The sequence below is a fragment of the Rhinoraja longicauda genome, chromosome 4 (assembly GCF_053455715.1).
Source record: "Rhinoraja longicauda isolate Sanriku21f chromosome 4, sRhiLon1.1, whole genome shotgun sequence".
In the NCBI taxonomy this organism is placed as follows: Eukaryota; Metazoa; Chordata; class Chondrichthyes; order Rajiformes; family Arhynchobatidae; genus Rhinoraja; species Rhinoraja longicauda.
The window spans coordinates 36,208,946-36,226,143 of NC_135956.1; the positions used below are offsets into that span (position 1 = coordinate 36,208,946).

A 17,198-nucleotide genomic window follows, 5' to 3' on the forward strand; every position below is an offset into this window, starting at 1 on the left:
TCTCTAAACTAAACTAAACTTTCCAAGATTTTACCTTCTTGTGACAAGAGATCGCCTTTAGTAGGATTTGAATAATTTGTGGCATTGGTTATAAAAATAATTTTCTATGGAATAGTGGAAACTACTGTTGAGCAGAATACTACTGTGCTGATGTGTTTAAGGTAAACTCTAGATTCAGCACCGTAGAAAGCATAAGTTTAATTTTGTTTACTTTCATTTAAGTTACTGAACAATAATTGTTGCTTAAAAGCTGTCTCTTTTAAAACAGTATTATGTGACTGGTTGATAGATCCAAAATGCTGGAGTAACTCAGCGGGACAAACAGCATCTCTGGAGAGAAGAAATGGGCCCATCTCTCTCCAGAGATGCAGCCTGCGCCGCTGAGTTACTCCAGCATTTTGTGCCTATCTTCGGTTTAAACCAACATCTGCAGTTCCTTCCTACACATTTCATGTGACTAGTTGCAGTTTGGATTGGAAAAATGAATCGAGAAAATTCTGTGAGGAGATTTTGAACAAACATACATGGCCGTTTCCCTGCTATATGACTCTATGATATCAAGGCAGCATTTGACCAAGTTTAGCATCAAGGAGCTCTGTTACATTGAAATGAATTGGGATCATTGGGAAATGCAACAGTAGTAGGGATCATGCCTTGCACAAAGGAAGATGGTTGTGAATGTTGATGGTCAATCATCCCCAGCTCCAGGATATCACTTCAGGAGTTCCTTCAGGAAGTGTCCTAGGTCCAACCATCTTCAATTACTTTATTAATGACCTTCCTTCCATCAGTAAGACAGAATTGCAAATGGGATTGAACATAGTCCAATCACAGGCAAACGATCAGGCTGTTTGCTAATGATTACACAATGCTCAACTCCTCAGCAAATGAAGTAGTCCATGCATGCAAGTTGCAGTATCTAGACAACATTTTGGTGTGGGCTGATGGAATATTAACTCCACAAAGAGCCTATCGATGACAACATCTAACAAGATGGAATCCAATGACCTACATTCTTGACACTTGACGTTCAATGAGATTACTGTTCTAGGGGAAAGAATAGTGAGGGCTAATAAACAGTAAATAGGGAAGTAGATTGTGCTAATGTGGTGAGAGGGAACTGTGGACAAAACCTAAAAGTAGAGAGAGACATGGAATGCAGCAGTGACGACATCCAAGTGTCAGGAACTTCATTGTGTCATAGTGTACACCCATTGTTGTAACAGAAAATTGGATCTACTGTAAACAAAGTTAGACTTGTGGATAATAATTTTATTCGGTAACCAAGACTTAATTTGTTACCGAATTAATTTGCTCCATTCTGTAATCAAGACTTAATTTACTGTTGATCAAGTTTCTGTGTAATCTTGTCAGCTGAGAATGTAAAAGCTGTATCAAAATAGTGCTCAGGAGATAAGCTTTGGCAGGTCTTCTGGTGCACACCAGTTTGAATAAATCGGCCTTTACTTCGGACACCAACTCTGCATGGCCTTTCCATTTTCTCCTACAATTACCATCACTGAGCAATCCCATTGCAGCATTTTGGGGATCACCATTAATCCAAAATTCAGCTGAAACAGCAGATACAAACTGTAGGAAAAAGAACAAGGCAGAGGCCGTGTGTCTTGTGGTGATACCATTACATCTACAATGCATAAATCAGGAGTGTGATGAAACACTCTCCATTTGCCTTAATGAATGCAGTTTAAACTTTTCTCAATCCATCCAGAACAAAGCCTAGATCACAAACTGTATTATAATTCACTTTAATGTCAGTGAGAACTGCATGTACTTTTCCAACACAACAATGTTCCTTAACATCATTCTAGGTGGACTCACATGCAGGTGGACTAATATGTTGTTGTATGGTGCGTCCGATGAGATGGATTATCTGATTACATTGCATTACAGCTTGGTTTGGTAACAGCTCTGGCCAAGACCAAGAAATTGCAGAAACATAGAAAACAGGGTGCAAGAGGAGGCCATTCGGCCCTTCGAGGCAGCATCGCCATTCAATATGATTATGGCTGATCATCTAAAATCAGTACCCCATTCCTGCTTTATCCCCATATCTCTTGATTCCTTTAGCCCCAAGAGCTAAGTCTAACTCTCTCTTGAAAACATCCAGTGAATTGGCTTCCACTGCCTTCTGTGGCAGAGAATTCCACAGATTCACAACTCTCTGGGTAAAAAAGTATTTCCTCATCTCAGTCCTAAATAGCCTACCTCTTATTCTTAAACTGTGACCCCTGGTTCTGGACACCCTCAACATCGGGAACATTTTTACTGCCTGTCCAATCCTTTAAGAATTTTATATGTTTCTATAAGATCCCCTCTCATCCTTCTAAATTCCAGTGATTACAAGCCCTGTCGACCCATTCCTTCATCATATATCAGTTCCGCCATCCCAGGAATTAACCTGGTGAACCTACGCTGCACTCCCTCAATAGTAATAATGTCCTTCCTCAAATTAGGAGACCGAAATTGTACACAATACTCTAGGTGCGGTCTCACCAGGGCCCTGCACAACAGCAGTAGGACCTCCTTGCTCCTAAACTCAAATCCGCGCGCAATGAAGGCCAACATGCCATTAGCAAAGTTGCAGTTGTAGCCAAGTCCATCACACAGACCAGACTGGATCAGATCAATGGAACTGATACATTACAATGATGAGAACTCTATTCCGCACTCTGTATCTTCCTCTTTGCTCTGCCTATTGGACTTGAATTTGACGATTGCATTTATGTGTAGTTTTATCGGATCTGATTGTATAGCATGCAAAACAAAGCATTTCACTGTAACTTGGTAGACCTGACAATAATAAACCTAAACCCAAGCTACTTTCTGAGGAGTATGTGGACTGTGACCACCCAGGGATCCTGGGATTGTGCTTTTTGTGGGGAATCTGCTCCCCAAAGGGTGGGGGGGGGGGGGGGTTGTACTCTGGAGTCTCCCTACCCTTGGGAGGGAGTCCTCCTACCGTAACAGAGAGTTCAGTCTTCCTCCCCCTTTGGAGGGCACGTTCTCATCCCAAGGGTGAAGAGAGGGGGATCGGATTAACTGAATTATTCCTGCATGGAGTTGGTATGAGCTTGATAGGCTGAATGGCCTCGTTGCATGCTGTAGGAATTTGGTGCTTCCCGGCTAAGCATTTCACGCATTTTCTGCCTTTATGACAGTGGACTTTAAGCTGAACTCCCATTATTTTCACGCTATATTTGCCTGGCCATCCTGTGACATGGATGCTCGAACTTACAATATTTGCAAATGATTAAGCAGGTCAGTTTAGTTCAATGAAAGTGGAAGGGATGTTGACTGGAGTGACCTGACTAACAAAAGTGGAATTTGTGCCCGGTGAGTTCCTTATATGTATTAATTAAATTTTTTGCTGTAAATCTGTTCACAGCATTGACCAATCTTGAATTAGGGACCAATTTGGAAACACTCCAACATCAAGTCTACACGCAAAGCATAGACTTTGCACAGGCTGATTGAGTGAAAAACATAGCAACAAAATCAGATCTTAGATGACAACCATAACTTGAGTTGCTTGTATTTGGCATCTTACATTGGCCTGCAGTACAAATCAGCAAATATTAACTGACTGACTCTTTCCTAGGGGTTACATGTGGCCCCTATGGTTAATTATCTTAGCACCTCCGTCAGACTGAGGTATTCTTCCTGGGAGGTTAAACAAAGTCAGATTCCACACGGCATATCAGAGTTTTACTCAGACTGCTCAGGACTTAAAGAGACCTATTGCTTCTGAACTGGAACCATTTATCACTCCACAATAGCTCAGCCAAAGAATCAAATAAGAGCAAACCCCTTCTGCAACTCAATCACATGCCCAAGTAACTATGAAATACCTAGTTAAGATATAACAATAAATTCATCAAGTGTATTAATTAAATAGAATTAATGAGAATCAAACATCAGTTTTATTGCGTTTTTTTCCCTTGGGCAATCGGATATCATCAAAAATACATGTTAGCAATGTTTGTGACAAACAATACCTAATACTAAGATCCAGTTAACCATTTCATCACTCATGGTCTCCACCCTATCACACCCCTTCCCTAATGTTCCTTTGCAAGTCTAGCCCCGCATTTCTTTGTCTCCAGTATCTTCCAGTCTTGTTGGATAATCAATGATTTGACGTGAGCTCAGATATGGAGCCCTGTCAAAGAGAGCCAGTTAAAAATTCTGTGATTGGGTGGGGATTGAAAGTGATTAAATGAATGATGGTTAAAATGTCTCAACATTTCAAACTTGAATTTAGGTTGCTTTGAATCCACTCAAATAAACCTTTTGTGTTTCAAGGAAAATGACTCGTGGGGTTGGGTGGGAGGTTGGTTACTGCGACTAGCTAGCTGTATAAACCACACTCCATTAAAGAAATCTAGAGCAGTACAAACAAGCTTATTGGAGTATTAAATAATGTACTGCACTAAGTCCTGATCAACACCATAAGGGGAAGGAAAGCATTGTTGATTATATCCAATGGCCGATACTTTTGCATATTTCACTGGTGATCCGTTTAGAGTTTAATAACTTGCAGAACATGCCAAAGCTTGTAAAGGAATGAACAGATTTCATGAAAATTATTCTTTAATTCTGTCTCTTCTGTTTTCAGCATCATTATTTGTAAACCATTATGAACAGCACCTGTCAATACTATACTGTGTTAGTATGTGCTATACTGTGTATGTTTTAGTACTGTGCTAGACTTGAATGAAGTCCCACAGTTCAAATAATTTTCAGGATATAACACATCATGTGGATCAAGCTAATTTAGCTTAGGTGAACCTCTACGTGTTCATATCCAGTGCATGTGACAAATAAACACACTTGCAATGCGTAGAAACGGCAATAGAGATGAGACTAATTGCTGGGAGGGACTTTCTTTGGACTAACATATCAAGTCTTAATAAAATGGTGACATGACTGTAATTTTAATCTGTTCCCTAAACAAAAAGTGATAGGGAATTACCCACCAACAGGTCAACCCAGTGCGTATAAAGACTGATACCTGAATTTGCTAGTTTTTTTTATCACATTTTCTGTAGGAAATGCTGGTTTACACTGAAAATAGACACAAAATGCTGCAGTAACTCAGCAGGTCAGGCAGCATCTCTGGAGAAAAGGAATAGATGATGCTGCCTGACTCGTTGAGTTACTCCAGCATTTTTTTGTGTTTTTTTCGTGGGGCCAAGAGTGACAGGTAATGGGGATTTGCGGGATGCAGGGAGCGTGGGCAAAACTAAATTTATTGTTCATTTTTTATTGTCCCAAATTGTGAGTCACCCACGTGAACTCCTGCATGTTTGATACAAGGATCAATGTTTTCATTCAGGCATGAGCGATATCTTACACTTATGATTTATTCAATTGTTCAGGGTGCATCTAATTTTTTGTCCTTCATTAAATATACATTTCCCTTCCGAGGCAATGCCTGAACTTTCTTCAACGTTTGTTTGCTTGCCTCTTAAACATTTTACTACTGGTATGGGCTAAACATACTAATTCCTCATGCATTAGGCAGCTGCAGCTGTTCTATCCCTTCTAGAGTTAGAGTTTAGAGTTATTTAAAATAGAAAAGTTCTATTCCTTCAGAGCTACGGGAAATTATACCTTTCGACTTCTTTCTAACTTTTCTACAAAACACACTGCAGGAATTGAGCATGGAAAACATAATGTTTTCAGTGTCTCATCCTAACTGTGCAACATTGCTAGCACCAAGGAACCAATTCACAACAGAATATATGGGACAAGTGCATTTATTTAAAGGTCAGCTCTAAATCCAAGCTGTTTTATTGCAACCATGACCTTTCATGGATTCTCTCTCCCTGCTGCAAAGAAGCTGATTTTCATACAAGTCACGTTAAAGAAAGCAAAGGAAAAATGAAGAGCAGTTCACTTTGGTGACAGCTTGTCTCTGAATAAAAACAAGGAATATAAATACATTGTACACTATAACTTCAAGAAAACAAACATTCACAGATATGTAGCCCACTTACTTTGTTTAATTTCTGCTTTTTATCTATTAAATAAGTTTAGAAATACAGGTGGATATATATATATATATATATATATATTCCTTTATTCGTCCCACACCGGGGAAATTTACAAATATAAGTGGAAACAGGCCCTTCGGCTTGCCGAGCAATTACCCATACACTAGTTCTATCCTGCACACTACAGACAATTTACAGAAGCCAATTAACCGACAAACCCACATGTCTTTGGAATTGGGAGGAAACCGGAGCACCCCAAGAAAATCCATGTTGTCACAATATTCGGCACATACTCTGTACAGCCAGCACCCTGAGTCAGGATTGAACCCAGGTCTCTGGCTGTAAAGCACTAACTCTACCGCTGCACCACAGAGTCGCCCTGCAGCCCCCCCGCTGCCCATGCCTAAATGATGAAGACTTTAGCCTGACCTAACCTCACTTACTGTCTTTGTTGAACCGTGTCAGCCATTTAATTTTAATGTTACTGGTCACACTGGGATTATACTTCCAGTGGGTAAAGTACTGTTACGATGGAACAGCAAAGTTACAAAGGAGACTCATGGAACTGCAACAGAGCAAAACATAAAGAGCAGGAGTCACTCGGTGAGTCAGGCAGCATCTGTGGTTTACACTTACAAGGGGTTTACACTTCAAATGAGAAAAATATAACTTCCAATAGACATCTTGGGTGGGAAAATGTAAATTCCACGACTTCCCACCACCTCTGCTCTTTCTTCAACTTGCTGTCTTCTTTTTTGTTTACTGTGAACTGCACTGTTGTTACTAATGAATGACCATTCGGCTAATAAGTCATCCTTCTGGCACAGTGAAGTTTCGATTGAAATAGTTATACATTTCTTTGCATATTGGAGTTATGCTATAATGGTTCTTAGTTCAACACCTATCTGACCATTTAGCATGTCCAAGGAGTTTGCGAATAAATCCGGACTTTTAGGGCCCTGATTGTGCCTTGGTATTTCATGGGTTTTAATGGTCAAAAACCATAGTGGGAGCTGATAAGAAAGGAGATGACAATCTATGCCGATGCTCCTTCCTGTCCTTTTTTCTCTTAGCCTGTACATTTATAGAGCTTTCTTGATTCTCTCTCAGCATACCAGGAGATTAAATTTTGGCACATGGGCATGGGTCGTTCCTGGACAAAGTTAGCCATGCTTATCCATCCACCTCCTGCCATTTGTTGCATGTGCTGCCTACCTACCTCAGGGTCTCACTTTGCCTACTGGTTTAGTGCAGATCTTGCCTGTGCTGCCCACATGACTAAGCCACAGAGAAGATCAAGTCACCAATACCATCAAAAAAGTCAAAAAGGCTTTTAGCACTTTGGCCTTCATCAGTCAGAGCATTGAGTATTATTGAGTATAGAAGTTGGGAGGTCATGTTGCAGTTGTATAAGACGTTGGTGAGACCGCATTTAGAATATGGTGTTCAGTTCTGGGCACCATGTTATAAGAAAGATATTGCCAAGCTTGAAAGGGTTCAGAGAAGATTTACGAGGATGTTGCCAGGACTAGAGGGTCTGAGCTGTAGGGAGAGGTTGAGTAGACTGGGTCTCTATTCCATGGAGTGTAGGAGGCTGAGGGGGGATCTTATAGAGGTGTACAAAATCATGAGAGGAATAGATCGGGTAGATGCACAGAGTCTCTTGCCCAGAGTAGGGGAATCGAGGACCAGAGGACATAAGTTCAAGGTGAAGGGGAAAAGATTTAATAGGAATCTGAGGGGTAGCTTTTTCACACAAAGGGTGGTGGGTGTAAGGAACAAGCTGCCAGAGGAGGTAGTTGAGGCTGGGACTATCCCATCATTTAAGAAACAGTTAGACAGGTACATGGATGAGAATGGTTTGGAGGGATATGGACCAAGCGCAGGCAAGTGGGACTAGTGTAGCTGGGACATTGTTGGCCGGTGTGGGCAAGTTGGGCCGAAGGGCTTGTTGCCACACTGTATCACTCTATGACTCTATGACCATCTCTGTGGGCTTGTTTCCTCACTGCACCATGGAATCATGCCGTAACGAGATGCCTCAAGTATTTAAGTACCAACTGCATTCATGGCCTTAATTGATTTAGCCATGTGATACTGGGAGCAATTGCTTCCCACTAAATTGTTCATCATTTCCATTAACTGACCAATACTAATTGAAACACACAGAAAAAATAAACATCCATTTCCATGATCTGTCAAATGTTGCTCCTTCTCCTGGTTATATCTGGCACCCGAACACATCTGCATTGTAAAGTTATCCATCACAGATTAGTTGGACTTTTTTTAACTACTGTGAGAGCCTAGAATATATTTTCCAGTCAGAACATATACAGGCATCACATACATTGGGTGGTGTGTTAAATAATCATTCTTGGTTAGAATATCACATTAATGCTTGTTGATACAAACTAGATACATAGATTAGAAGAGATGGTATTTCTGTACTCTACTCTTCACAAACTCTCTCATGCATTATAATAGGTTGGTTCATGCAAATAATTTGAAACTGACCTTTAACCGATCAATATGACTCACTCCTAATTCAAACAGTCTTTCCACAACAGACAATTTATTTTCACGAACAACGATCAAAAGTGGAGTTAGACCAGATTCCTACAAATCAAAATACAACAAAATATCTGTGAAAACCAGTTTAATAACAGATGGGTTCGCGAATGTTAGCATCTTCAAATACAAGCCCCAGTTTCAATCACTGTCTGACCTGTGGTGGACAGCGTTTCAGCTGGCATTGCTCGATGGAACCCGCAGTCACTCTCAGTGATGCTGGCTTAGGGATGTTCAATCGTCTCTGATTATATTGGAAGCCCCACTGAAGTCAGGCTTGGAGAATGTTGTAGAAACAAGGAACTGCAGATGCTGGCTCACAAAAGAAGACACAAAGTGCAGGAATAGCTGAGCAGATCAGGCAGCATCTCAGGCAGCATCTCAGGATAATATAGATAGGACCCGACCCGAAATGTCACTTACCTACGTTCTCCTGAGATGCTGCCTGGTCCACTTAGCCACTCTAGCTCTCTGTGTCCTCTTTTTGAGAGTCCTGTGTTCCTCTATGATAGTTTTGCATCCTGCTGGCACTGACTGTTAATGCCTACACAATCTCTGCACACTGTTAATGAATGAGCAGTTGGGGTAAGGCAATGGTGAGTGTGCCATTTGTGACAACATGGCTCCGGGATGAATTAATGTTTCCAAGGCTCTCCAAACTATCCAACGCACACCAACATTAGTCAACAGATGTCTGAAATGAATGGCTTCCAGATTTTGTGACTTCCCTGGATTATCCTGAAGTTACTGCTGGAAAGGGTAAGCGATGAAAAATAAATTAATTTAAAACTTTGTCAATAGACGAAGATTAATGCTATTTTGCCTTGCCTATAGCAGTAGCTACAATACAACCAGAAAGCTTTTCCAAAGAAGTAAAATCCATGTAAATTCTGATTTCCAGTTCATTGACATTTGGAAATGAGAGAATACTTTTCCGCAGATTAATAAATCACACCTGCAGAAGAGTAAAGTTTGGAATAAGATTGGGCATTACGATGTATAAATATGCAATGTGCATTTAAAGTATACCAAATGCATTCCTTGAAAGACAATGGCAAAATCAGACAAGTGGCTTATAACTACCAGTCATTTGTCAGTGGAGTCAGTGGAACTTTTCCACTCAGTGGTAGAGTAAAGCAGAGAAGGTGTCATTTCACCACCAATTTATCAAAAATCATTTTTTCAAATTTAAAATTTCCCTAATAGCTTTTATTTCTCAATAATTGATCATTTGTGGTATTGCATATGGGCAGTGTGTAGATGCAGTCCCAAAATAGACCTCAAAAGCCAAAGACCTCAGAGCCCATAGCCAAAGACCTGTTGGCCTGTTGTCAAAGAGAAGTTACTTACTATGGTGAAAAATAAGTATACTGCAAACTATTAATCATTTTGAATTGGTCTTGACAATAGAAGAAAGGGATAAATATCAGAGTTTACAAGAAAGGCTGCAAATAAATCAAAACAATCGAGCTGAATAGAGCATTGAGATTCGTTAACAGGAATGGTGTAGTAAATCATGAGTATGGGAGCAGAGAGTTTCAGAGATAGACCAGGGGAATCCTCATCTTGGAGGAGCATGATGGGACTTTGGATGGGAGATAATTAAATCTAAACCGGTTCAAGATTGTGGGGAGTTAGGAACAGTACATGAACTGATGTAAAGATAATTACAAAGTGAATGGCACTATATCCCGAAAGAAACTGAAAAAAAAATGATGGAATTTATGCTAAAGTCGCCGAAATCTGTAGTCATGCCCCATTTGGTGTTCAAGACTTGACTTTGGAGCATTATGCCTCAGGAAGGATATACTGATATGGAGAAGGTACAGTGCACATTCCACTTCTATTTATGGGGTCAGCTTGGGTATAAAGTTAAAACCCAAAATAAACTAACTTGAGAATGTGTAGGAAAGAACTGCAGATGCTGGTTTAAATTGAAGGTAGACACAAAATGCTGGAGTAACTCAGCGGGACAAGCAGCATCTCTGGAGAAAAAAGTCACCCATTCCTTCTCTCCAGAGATGCTGCCTGTCCCGATAAACTAACGTGACCCAAGCCTGAGGACTTCTAAATTTGTTTTAATCCAACCCGACCTAAACCAGGGACCTAGTCAGGCCCTGTTGGAATTGGCTACACATGGACTAAAAGGATTAATTTATGAAGATGGGTTGTAGAGAATGGTCTTGAATTGTCACCAACATTGAAGTGATCTAATTAAGTTGTTTAAAATGAAAGTAAGATTTGGAAAGGTCAGAAAAGAGAAAATATTTTCTGCAGTGGCAACGTCCAACACAAAGAGAGCACGACATTAAGAATGAGAGCATACACCGGGTTATGTCAGGAAGCCCTTTTCCAAAAACGTAGAGGGTAGAACAGTATGCCACAGGAATAAGCCCTTCGGCTGACAATGTCCGTGCTGAACATCGTGCTAAGTTAAACGAATCTCCTTTGCTTGCACATGATCTAAATTCCTCTATTCTCTGCATATATTTGTGTTTCACCAAAAGCATCTTAAATACCACTATTATATCTGCCTCTACACTTCCCTGGCAGCGCATTCCAGGCACCCACCACTCTCTGTGTAAATAAATACTTGCCCCACCCGCACATCACCCCAAACTTTGCCCCTCTCACCTTGAAGCGATGGCTCTAGTCTGACATTTCCACCCTGGGAAAAAGATTCTGAATATCTACCCTATCAATGCCTCTCATCATTGTCATCACGCGCCAAAGAAAGCAATCCAAATTTGTCCAACCTCTCCTAATACCCTCTAATGCAGGTGACATTCTAGTAAACGTCTTTTGCACCTACTCCTAAATCCTTCCTGTAATGTGGCGAACAGAACTGCACGCGATACTCCAAATGCACCCTGGCCAAGGTCCTATAAAAGTGCAACAAAGAATAGATAGATGAAAATTGGAACTCTTTAATGAAGCTAGGAACAAAATACGATAATATATATAGAGGAATGGAGCAATAGACAATAGACAATAAACAATAGGTGCAGGAGTAGGCCCTTTGAGCCAGCACCATCACTCACTGTGATCATGGCTGATCATCCACAATCAGTACCCCGTTCCTGCCTTCTCCCCATATCCCTTGACTCCGCTATCTTTAAGAGCTCTATCTAACTCTCTCTTGAAAGCATCCAGAGAATCGGCCTCCACTGCCTTCTGAGGCAGAGAATTCCACAGATTCACAACTCTCTGGGTGAAAAAGTTTTTCCTCATCTCCGTTCTAAATGGCCTACCCCCTTATTCGTAAACCATGGCCCCTAGTTCTGGACTCCCCCAACATCGGATAATCTTATATGTTTCAATAAGATCCCCTCTCATCCTTCTAAATTCCAGTGAATACAAGCCCAGTCGCTCCATTCTTTCAACATATGACAGTCCAACCATCCTGGGAATTAACCTCGTGAACCTACGCTGACCTCCCTCAATAGCAAGAATGTCCTTCCTCAAATTTGGAGACCAAAACTGCACACAATACTCCAGGTGTGGTCTCACTAGGACCATGTACAACTGCAGAAGCACCTCTTTGCTCCTATACTTAACTCCTCTTGTTATGAACGCCAACATGCCATTAGCTTTCTTCACTGCCTGCTGTACCTGCATGCTTACTTTCAGTGATTGATGTACAGTGCCCTCCATAATGTTTGGGACAAAGACCATCATTTATTTATTTGCCTCTGTACTCCACAATTTGAGATTTGTAATAGAAAAAAATCACATGTGGTTAAAGTGCACATTGTCAGATTTTATTAAAGGCCATTTTATACATTTTGGTTTCACCATGTAGAAATTACAGCTGTGTTTATACAATGCCAAACTCACAGTTGTATATTTAAAGTATAACTTCCAATTAACTTAAAATACGTTTATGCACATTGAGTACAGTGCGTTTAAGAAACTGCAGTCAAGGAAACGTTTTAATTTTTAAGGTGAGTGGTACATGCCATAGAAATTAATATTTAAAAAACAAAAATTGATAACAGGTGAATACCATTTTTAAACATACTGAACAATTTCCAATCAAAAAATACTAGAAAGGTGACTTTATTTCCTTGTGCAGAATATACCATTATTAATTACAAGTAGAAATGGTGTTGAGAGACTGCTATCTTAAGTGAAGGGTGCCCCTTGCTAGTAAAATGGGGGGGGGGGGGAGGAAAGGGATGTGGTGACATTTTGGGGGCAGAAATTCATTTGGCATCAGATAGAGTGCTATCTAGATAGTGCATCTACTGTATATAGTGCCTTAAACGATCTTAAGATATCCCAATGTACTTTGCAGCCAATGAGTGTAATCAATGTGAAAGTGAATGAAGTTCCGCAGCCACTTGCACAAAGTAAGTTCCCCCAGGCAGCAATGATAACCACATAATGTTTTGGCAATTTTGTAATATATGTACGGGCCAGGACATGGGGATAACTCCATCTCCAAATCTTTTTTGAAATATTGCCACGGGATCCTTTACTTCCACTTCAGAGAACAAATTGTGACTTGGTTTCATGGTTGGTGTGAAAGTTGGGCGGCAGAAGAAACACATCAGTTCCCTTGGGGAATTAGTCCAGTCATGACATGAGTATAATTTTCAATAACCAAGAACCCATTGTCACATGCAAAAACAAAAATATTATCAAACCTGCACTCAGTCTATTATTGTTACACTCAAGGTCTATAATATCAGATTATGTCAGTGTAAAAAAGTTTGGATTTTATGAATTTGTTTCACAATTCTAAAAAATCTCAATTAATGGAACATGGAGCCGTATAGCCCAGCACAAGAACAGGACTTTCGGCCCACATTGTCCGTGCTGAACATGATGCCAAATTAAACCAATCTTCTCGGTCTGCATGTGATTATACCCTCCATTCCCTGCATGTCACCACAGTCTTTCCTTTTCCATAATCGTCAAGCGCTTCTTTCACATCTTTACAGTCCACTTACTTCTAGTAATGCACTGTCTTCCTTTGGTTGAGACACAAAGAGCTGCAGAAGCTGGCATACAGAAAAAGACACAAAATGCTGGAGTAACTCAGCGGGTCAGGGTGCATCTCTGGAGAAAATGGACCGGTGAAATTTCGGGATGGGACCTTTCTGGGCGTTTTTTTGAGTTGGGTCCCTTCTGACCCATCCAAAACCTCAGTGTCCCATGCTCTCCAGAGAAGGTACCTGGAGGTACCAACCTGAAGTTGCTCCAGCACTTTGTGTCTTCCTTTGGTTCCTTGTTTATGCATCTCATAAAATCACATCCCTTCCAATCCCTGTCTTACTTACACACATTTGACCAATGCACCAAAATTGTCAAACGTTTATATATCAGTGCCGCATTTCTGCCAAACTGAATTTCATTTTTAATTCATTCCAACACGTTTAAGCAGTCTAATTCCAGTGAGGAAAAAAAGCAAAAGCTGCCTTAAATGATCTCTGTGGGCGACAAATTCCTGATGCACTTGTTGCCTTGGTGATCGCACCCTTGCATTAAGAACAATTTATTTCCCTTTGACAGCCTGGCTGCTCTTCTGGTGAACTCATTGTACGGACTTTATCTTCTTTATCAATCAGCTGCTCTCGGGTGCACACACCTTCCAATTCCAATTACTGAAATACGATTTGTTCTTTTCTAAAAACTCACCCTCCCACCGAGCCTCACAGATGTGACTTTGACCAGAAGACCACTGTGGTGGGATTGATTACCGGTTGCTCGTTAGCTGAGCAAGACTCGGAACGGATAACAACTCGACAAAAGAAAAGAAAAGTTGCTCACCTCGTCTGTGTGGGAGATGTCCCGGTCCCGGTCCCGGTCCCGGTCCCCCTTGTCGATGCCTTTCAATGCCTGCTCCAGAGTTGCCCACTCTCCCCTGCTTGCCAGCTGTAAAACACGGTTCCCGGAACCCACCGTCGACCCAGAGCTGATGGAACTCGTCTCGGACATCTTCCCAACATTTGGTCTGTCGCTGCAATCCACAGCTCCCGGGGTGAACCGCTCCCCTCTCCCACCTTGGGTCTCTGCGGACCCAGGTAGATGGCGCTGATGGCAAATCCCCTTCTCCCTCTTGCTTCACAGGAGGTAAAGGCCGGGGATGGAGCTGGTGATTTTTTCCCCCTTCTCTATTGGCACCAATCAGGCCCCTCAGTCTGCTCTCGTTAAACGTTCCTAACTCCGCCTTGGTCCCGTTACCTTGGATTCAGCTTTGACATCAAGGCAACTTTAATCTGCAGAATCTGCGCACGTTTTGCAGTCCATTCTGTTCCCTCCCGAGATAGAAAATTCAGCTGCATTTGGCAATTCAACCTGCCAGCAATTTAGTTATTAAAAAGTTTCATTCGAGTTCTATCTCTTACTTTGAAGCAAGCATTATATTCCATAACAAACAATCTCTTATCCACTTTGGAACTTTAGCTTTTAATCTCATGTTTTGGTATAAAAATTTTAATGTTTCTTTTTTTTAAATAGAATTTGGTGGAGAGGATATTGAATAATAGCAGGAGTGGTTTAATTGCAAAGTTCAAGATAATTAAGGTGTTTTTTTCGTATAATGTATAAATCTCAAACACCACGTCGTCTAACAGGGTCAGGTTAGCTTTAGCACAGTGAGATGCATGTGTTTGTGTGGGTGGATGTGCTCATGTGCGTGTGTGTGTGTGTGTGTAGGGGGGGGGGGGGGGTAGGAGAGAGTTTCCTGCAACTTTTTTCCCAAGGTGGAAATGCCATAGTCTAGAGGTGAAAGGGGTAAAGTTTAAAGGAGATATGCGGGACAAGTCTTTTATACAGAGAGTGGTGGCTGCTTGGAACATGCTGCCAGGGGTGGGTGGTGGAGGCAGATACAAGAACAGCTTTTAAGAGGGTTTTGGTTTGGCACATAGATAGATATGCAGCAAATGGAGGGGTTTTAATCAAGTGTAGGCAGAGGGGAGTAGTTTACCTCAGCAGCATGTTCGGCACAGACATCGTGGGTTGAAGAGAAAGGGCCTGTTCTGTGCTGTATTGAACCTCAAATCTCTGCAGAATCGCTGGTTGAATCAGTGCGTAACTGCAAATAAACTTCCCAAGCCAAAGACAATGTCTTGTATGAATAAAACCGTGCCGACTGAGAACATTCAGTCCATCGTGTCTGCGCTGGGCTTTTCGTCAGGTTTCATAATAAGATAGGCTTTTTCCAAAGCCCTGGAAATAACAAATGAAGATTTCTGTGTTGTTCCCAGTGTCTAGTGGGAAACAAATTGTACCAGTTTCCAACAGCAACAATAATCTAAAGGCAAAAAAATACTGCAGATGTTGTAAATCTGAGATCAAATATAAAATCTGGAAATAAAACATTGACAAGAAATATCATCCCCCTCTAACTGGGCCATTTATCCATCTGACCTGCCCTCACCCCCTCAAAGATATCTCTCCTGTCCTGTCCAGCCCTTCCAACACATTCCCTGCAATTTAAAACTAGTTTGTTTTCTGTATTTCTCAGTTCTGACTAAGGGTCTTTGGCTCGAAACATTAAATATGATTCTCTTTCCACAGATGTTGCCTGACCAGCTGAATGCTTGCAGTATTTTCTGTTTTATTGAACATTATAGAAATTGGTCCAGTTAGTCCTTTCTGAACTGCCTCCAACTCATTTACATCCTTCCTTAAAAGAGGGAACGAATACTATACACGGAATACAATATACTATGTACTGCTCCCCCTCTGTGATTCTTCCTGCCCTCCGATTATACACGGAACGTTTTTTCCCATGGTGAAAATGTCAGGAACCAGACGGCATAGCTTTAATGTGAGAGGGGCAATGTTTAATGGAGACATGGAGGACAAGTGTTTTACTCAGAGAGCGATGTGTGCCTGGAACATGTTGCCAGGAGTGGTGGTGGAGGAAGATACAATAGTGGCATTTAAAAGGATTAACGATAGGCACATGGATATGTAGGGAATGGAAGGAGATGGATCACATGCAGGCAAAGGAGATTAGTTTCACTTGGCATTATTTTCAGGGCCGAATAGCCTGTTCAATGTTCAGGAGCCATTTGAGATCTCTGCAATACTTTATGTAACTGAAGCTTAACCTGGCTATTTTTGAATTCAATTCACCTGACAATGACCAAAAGGTTTCTGTGAACTATTTACTTGCTGCTCTTGCACCTGGCCTTTTGCAAATCATGCACTGATGCACTTTACGAGGATGATGCCAGGACTCTTCATTCAAAGGATATTCATTCCCTTGCAAGGAGTGACATAGAATCAGGAGATGTTGAATCAGAATGGATAGAAATGAGGAATTGTAAGGGTAAAAAGACCCGAATGGGAGTTATCTATAGGCCCCCAAACAGCAGCCTCGACATAGGGTGCAAGTTGAATCAGGAGATAAAATTGGCTTGTCACAAATGTAATGCTACGGTGGTTATGGGAGATTTCAACATGCAGGTAGACTGGGAAAATCAGGTTGGAAATGGACCCCAGGAAAGAGAGTTTGTAGAGTGCCTTCGAGATGGATTCTTAGAACAGCTTGTACTGGAGCCTACCAGGGAGAAGGCAATTCTGGATTTAGTGTTGTGTAATGATCCTGATCTGATAAGGGGACTAGAGGTAAAAGAGCCATTAGGAGGCAGTGAT

General features: G+C 41.3%; 1 protein-coding gene across 1 annotated transcript in view; it reads right to left on the reverse strand.

Moving 5' to 3' along the window:
• The window catches only part of trpn1 (transient receptor potential cation channel, subfamily N, member 1), a 174,669-nt gene extending 160,141 nt beyond the window's left edge, over window positions 1-14,528 (reverse strand). Inside the window, exons 1-2 of the mRNA XM_078398420.1 lie at window positions 14,361-14,528; window positions 8,532-8,633 (exon numbers count right to left, since the gene is read on the reverse strand). Coding sequence (XP_078254546.1) covers window positions 8,532-8,633; window positions 14,361-14,528 — 270 coding nt within the window. The remainder of the gene's footprint in view (window positions 1-8,531; window positions 8,634-14,360) is intronic.
• Window positions 14,529-17,198: the final 2,670 nt, after the last annotated feature.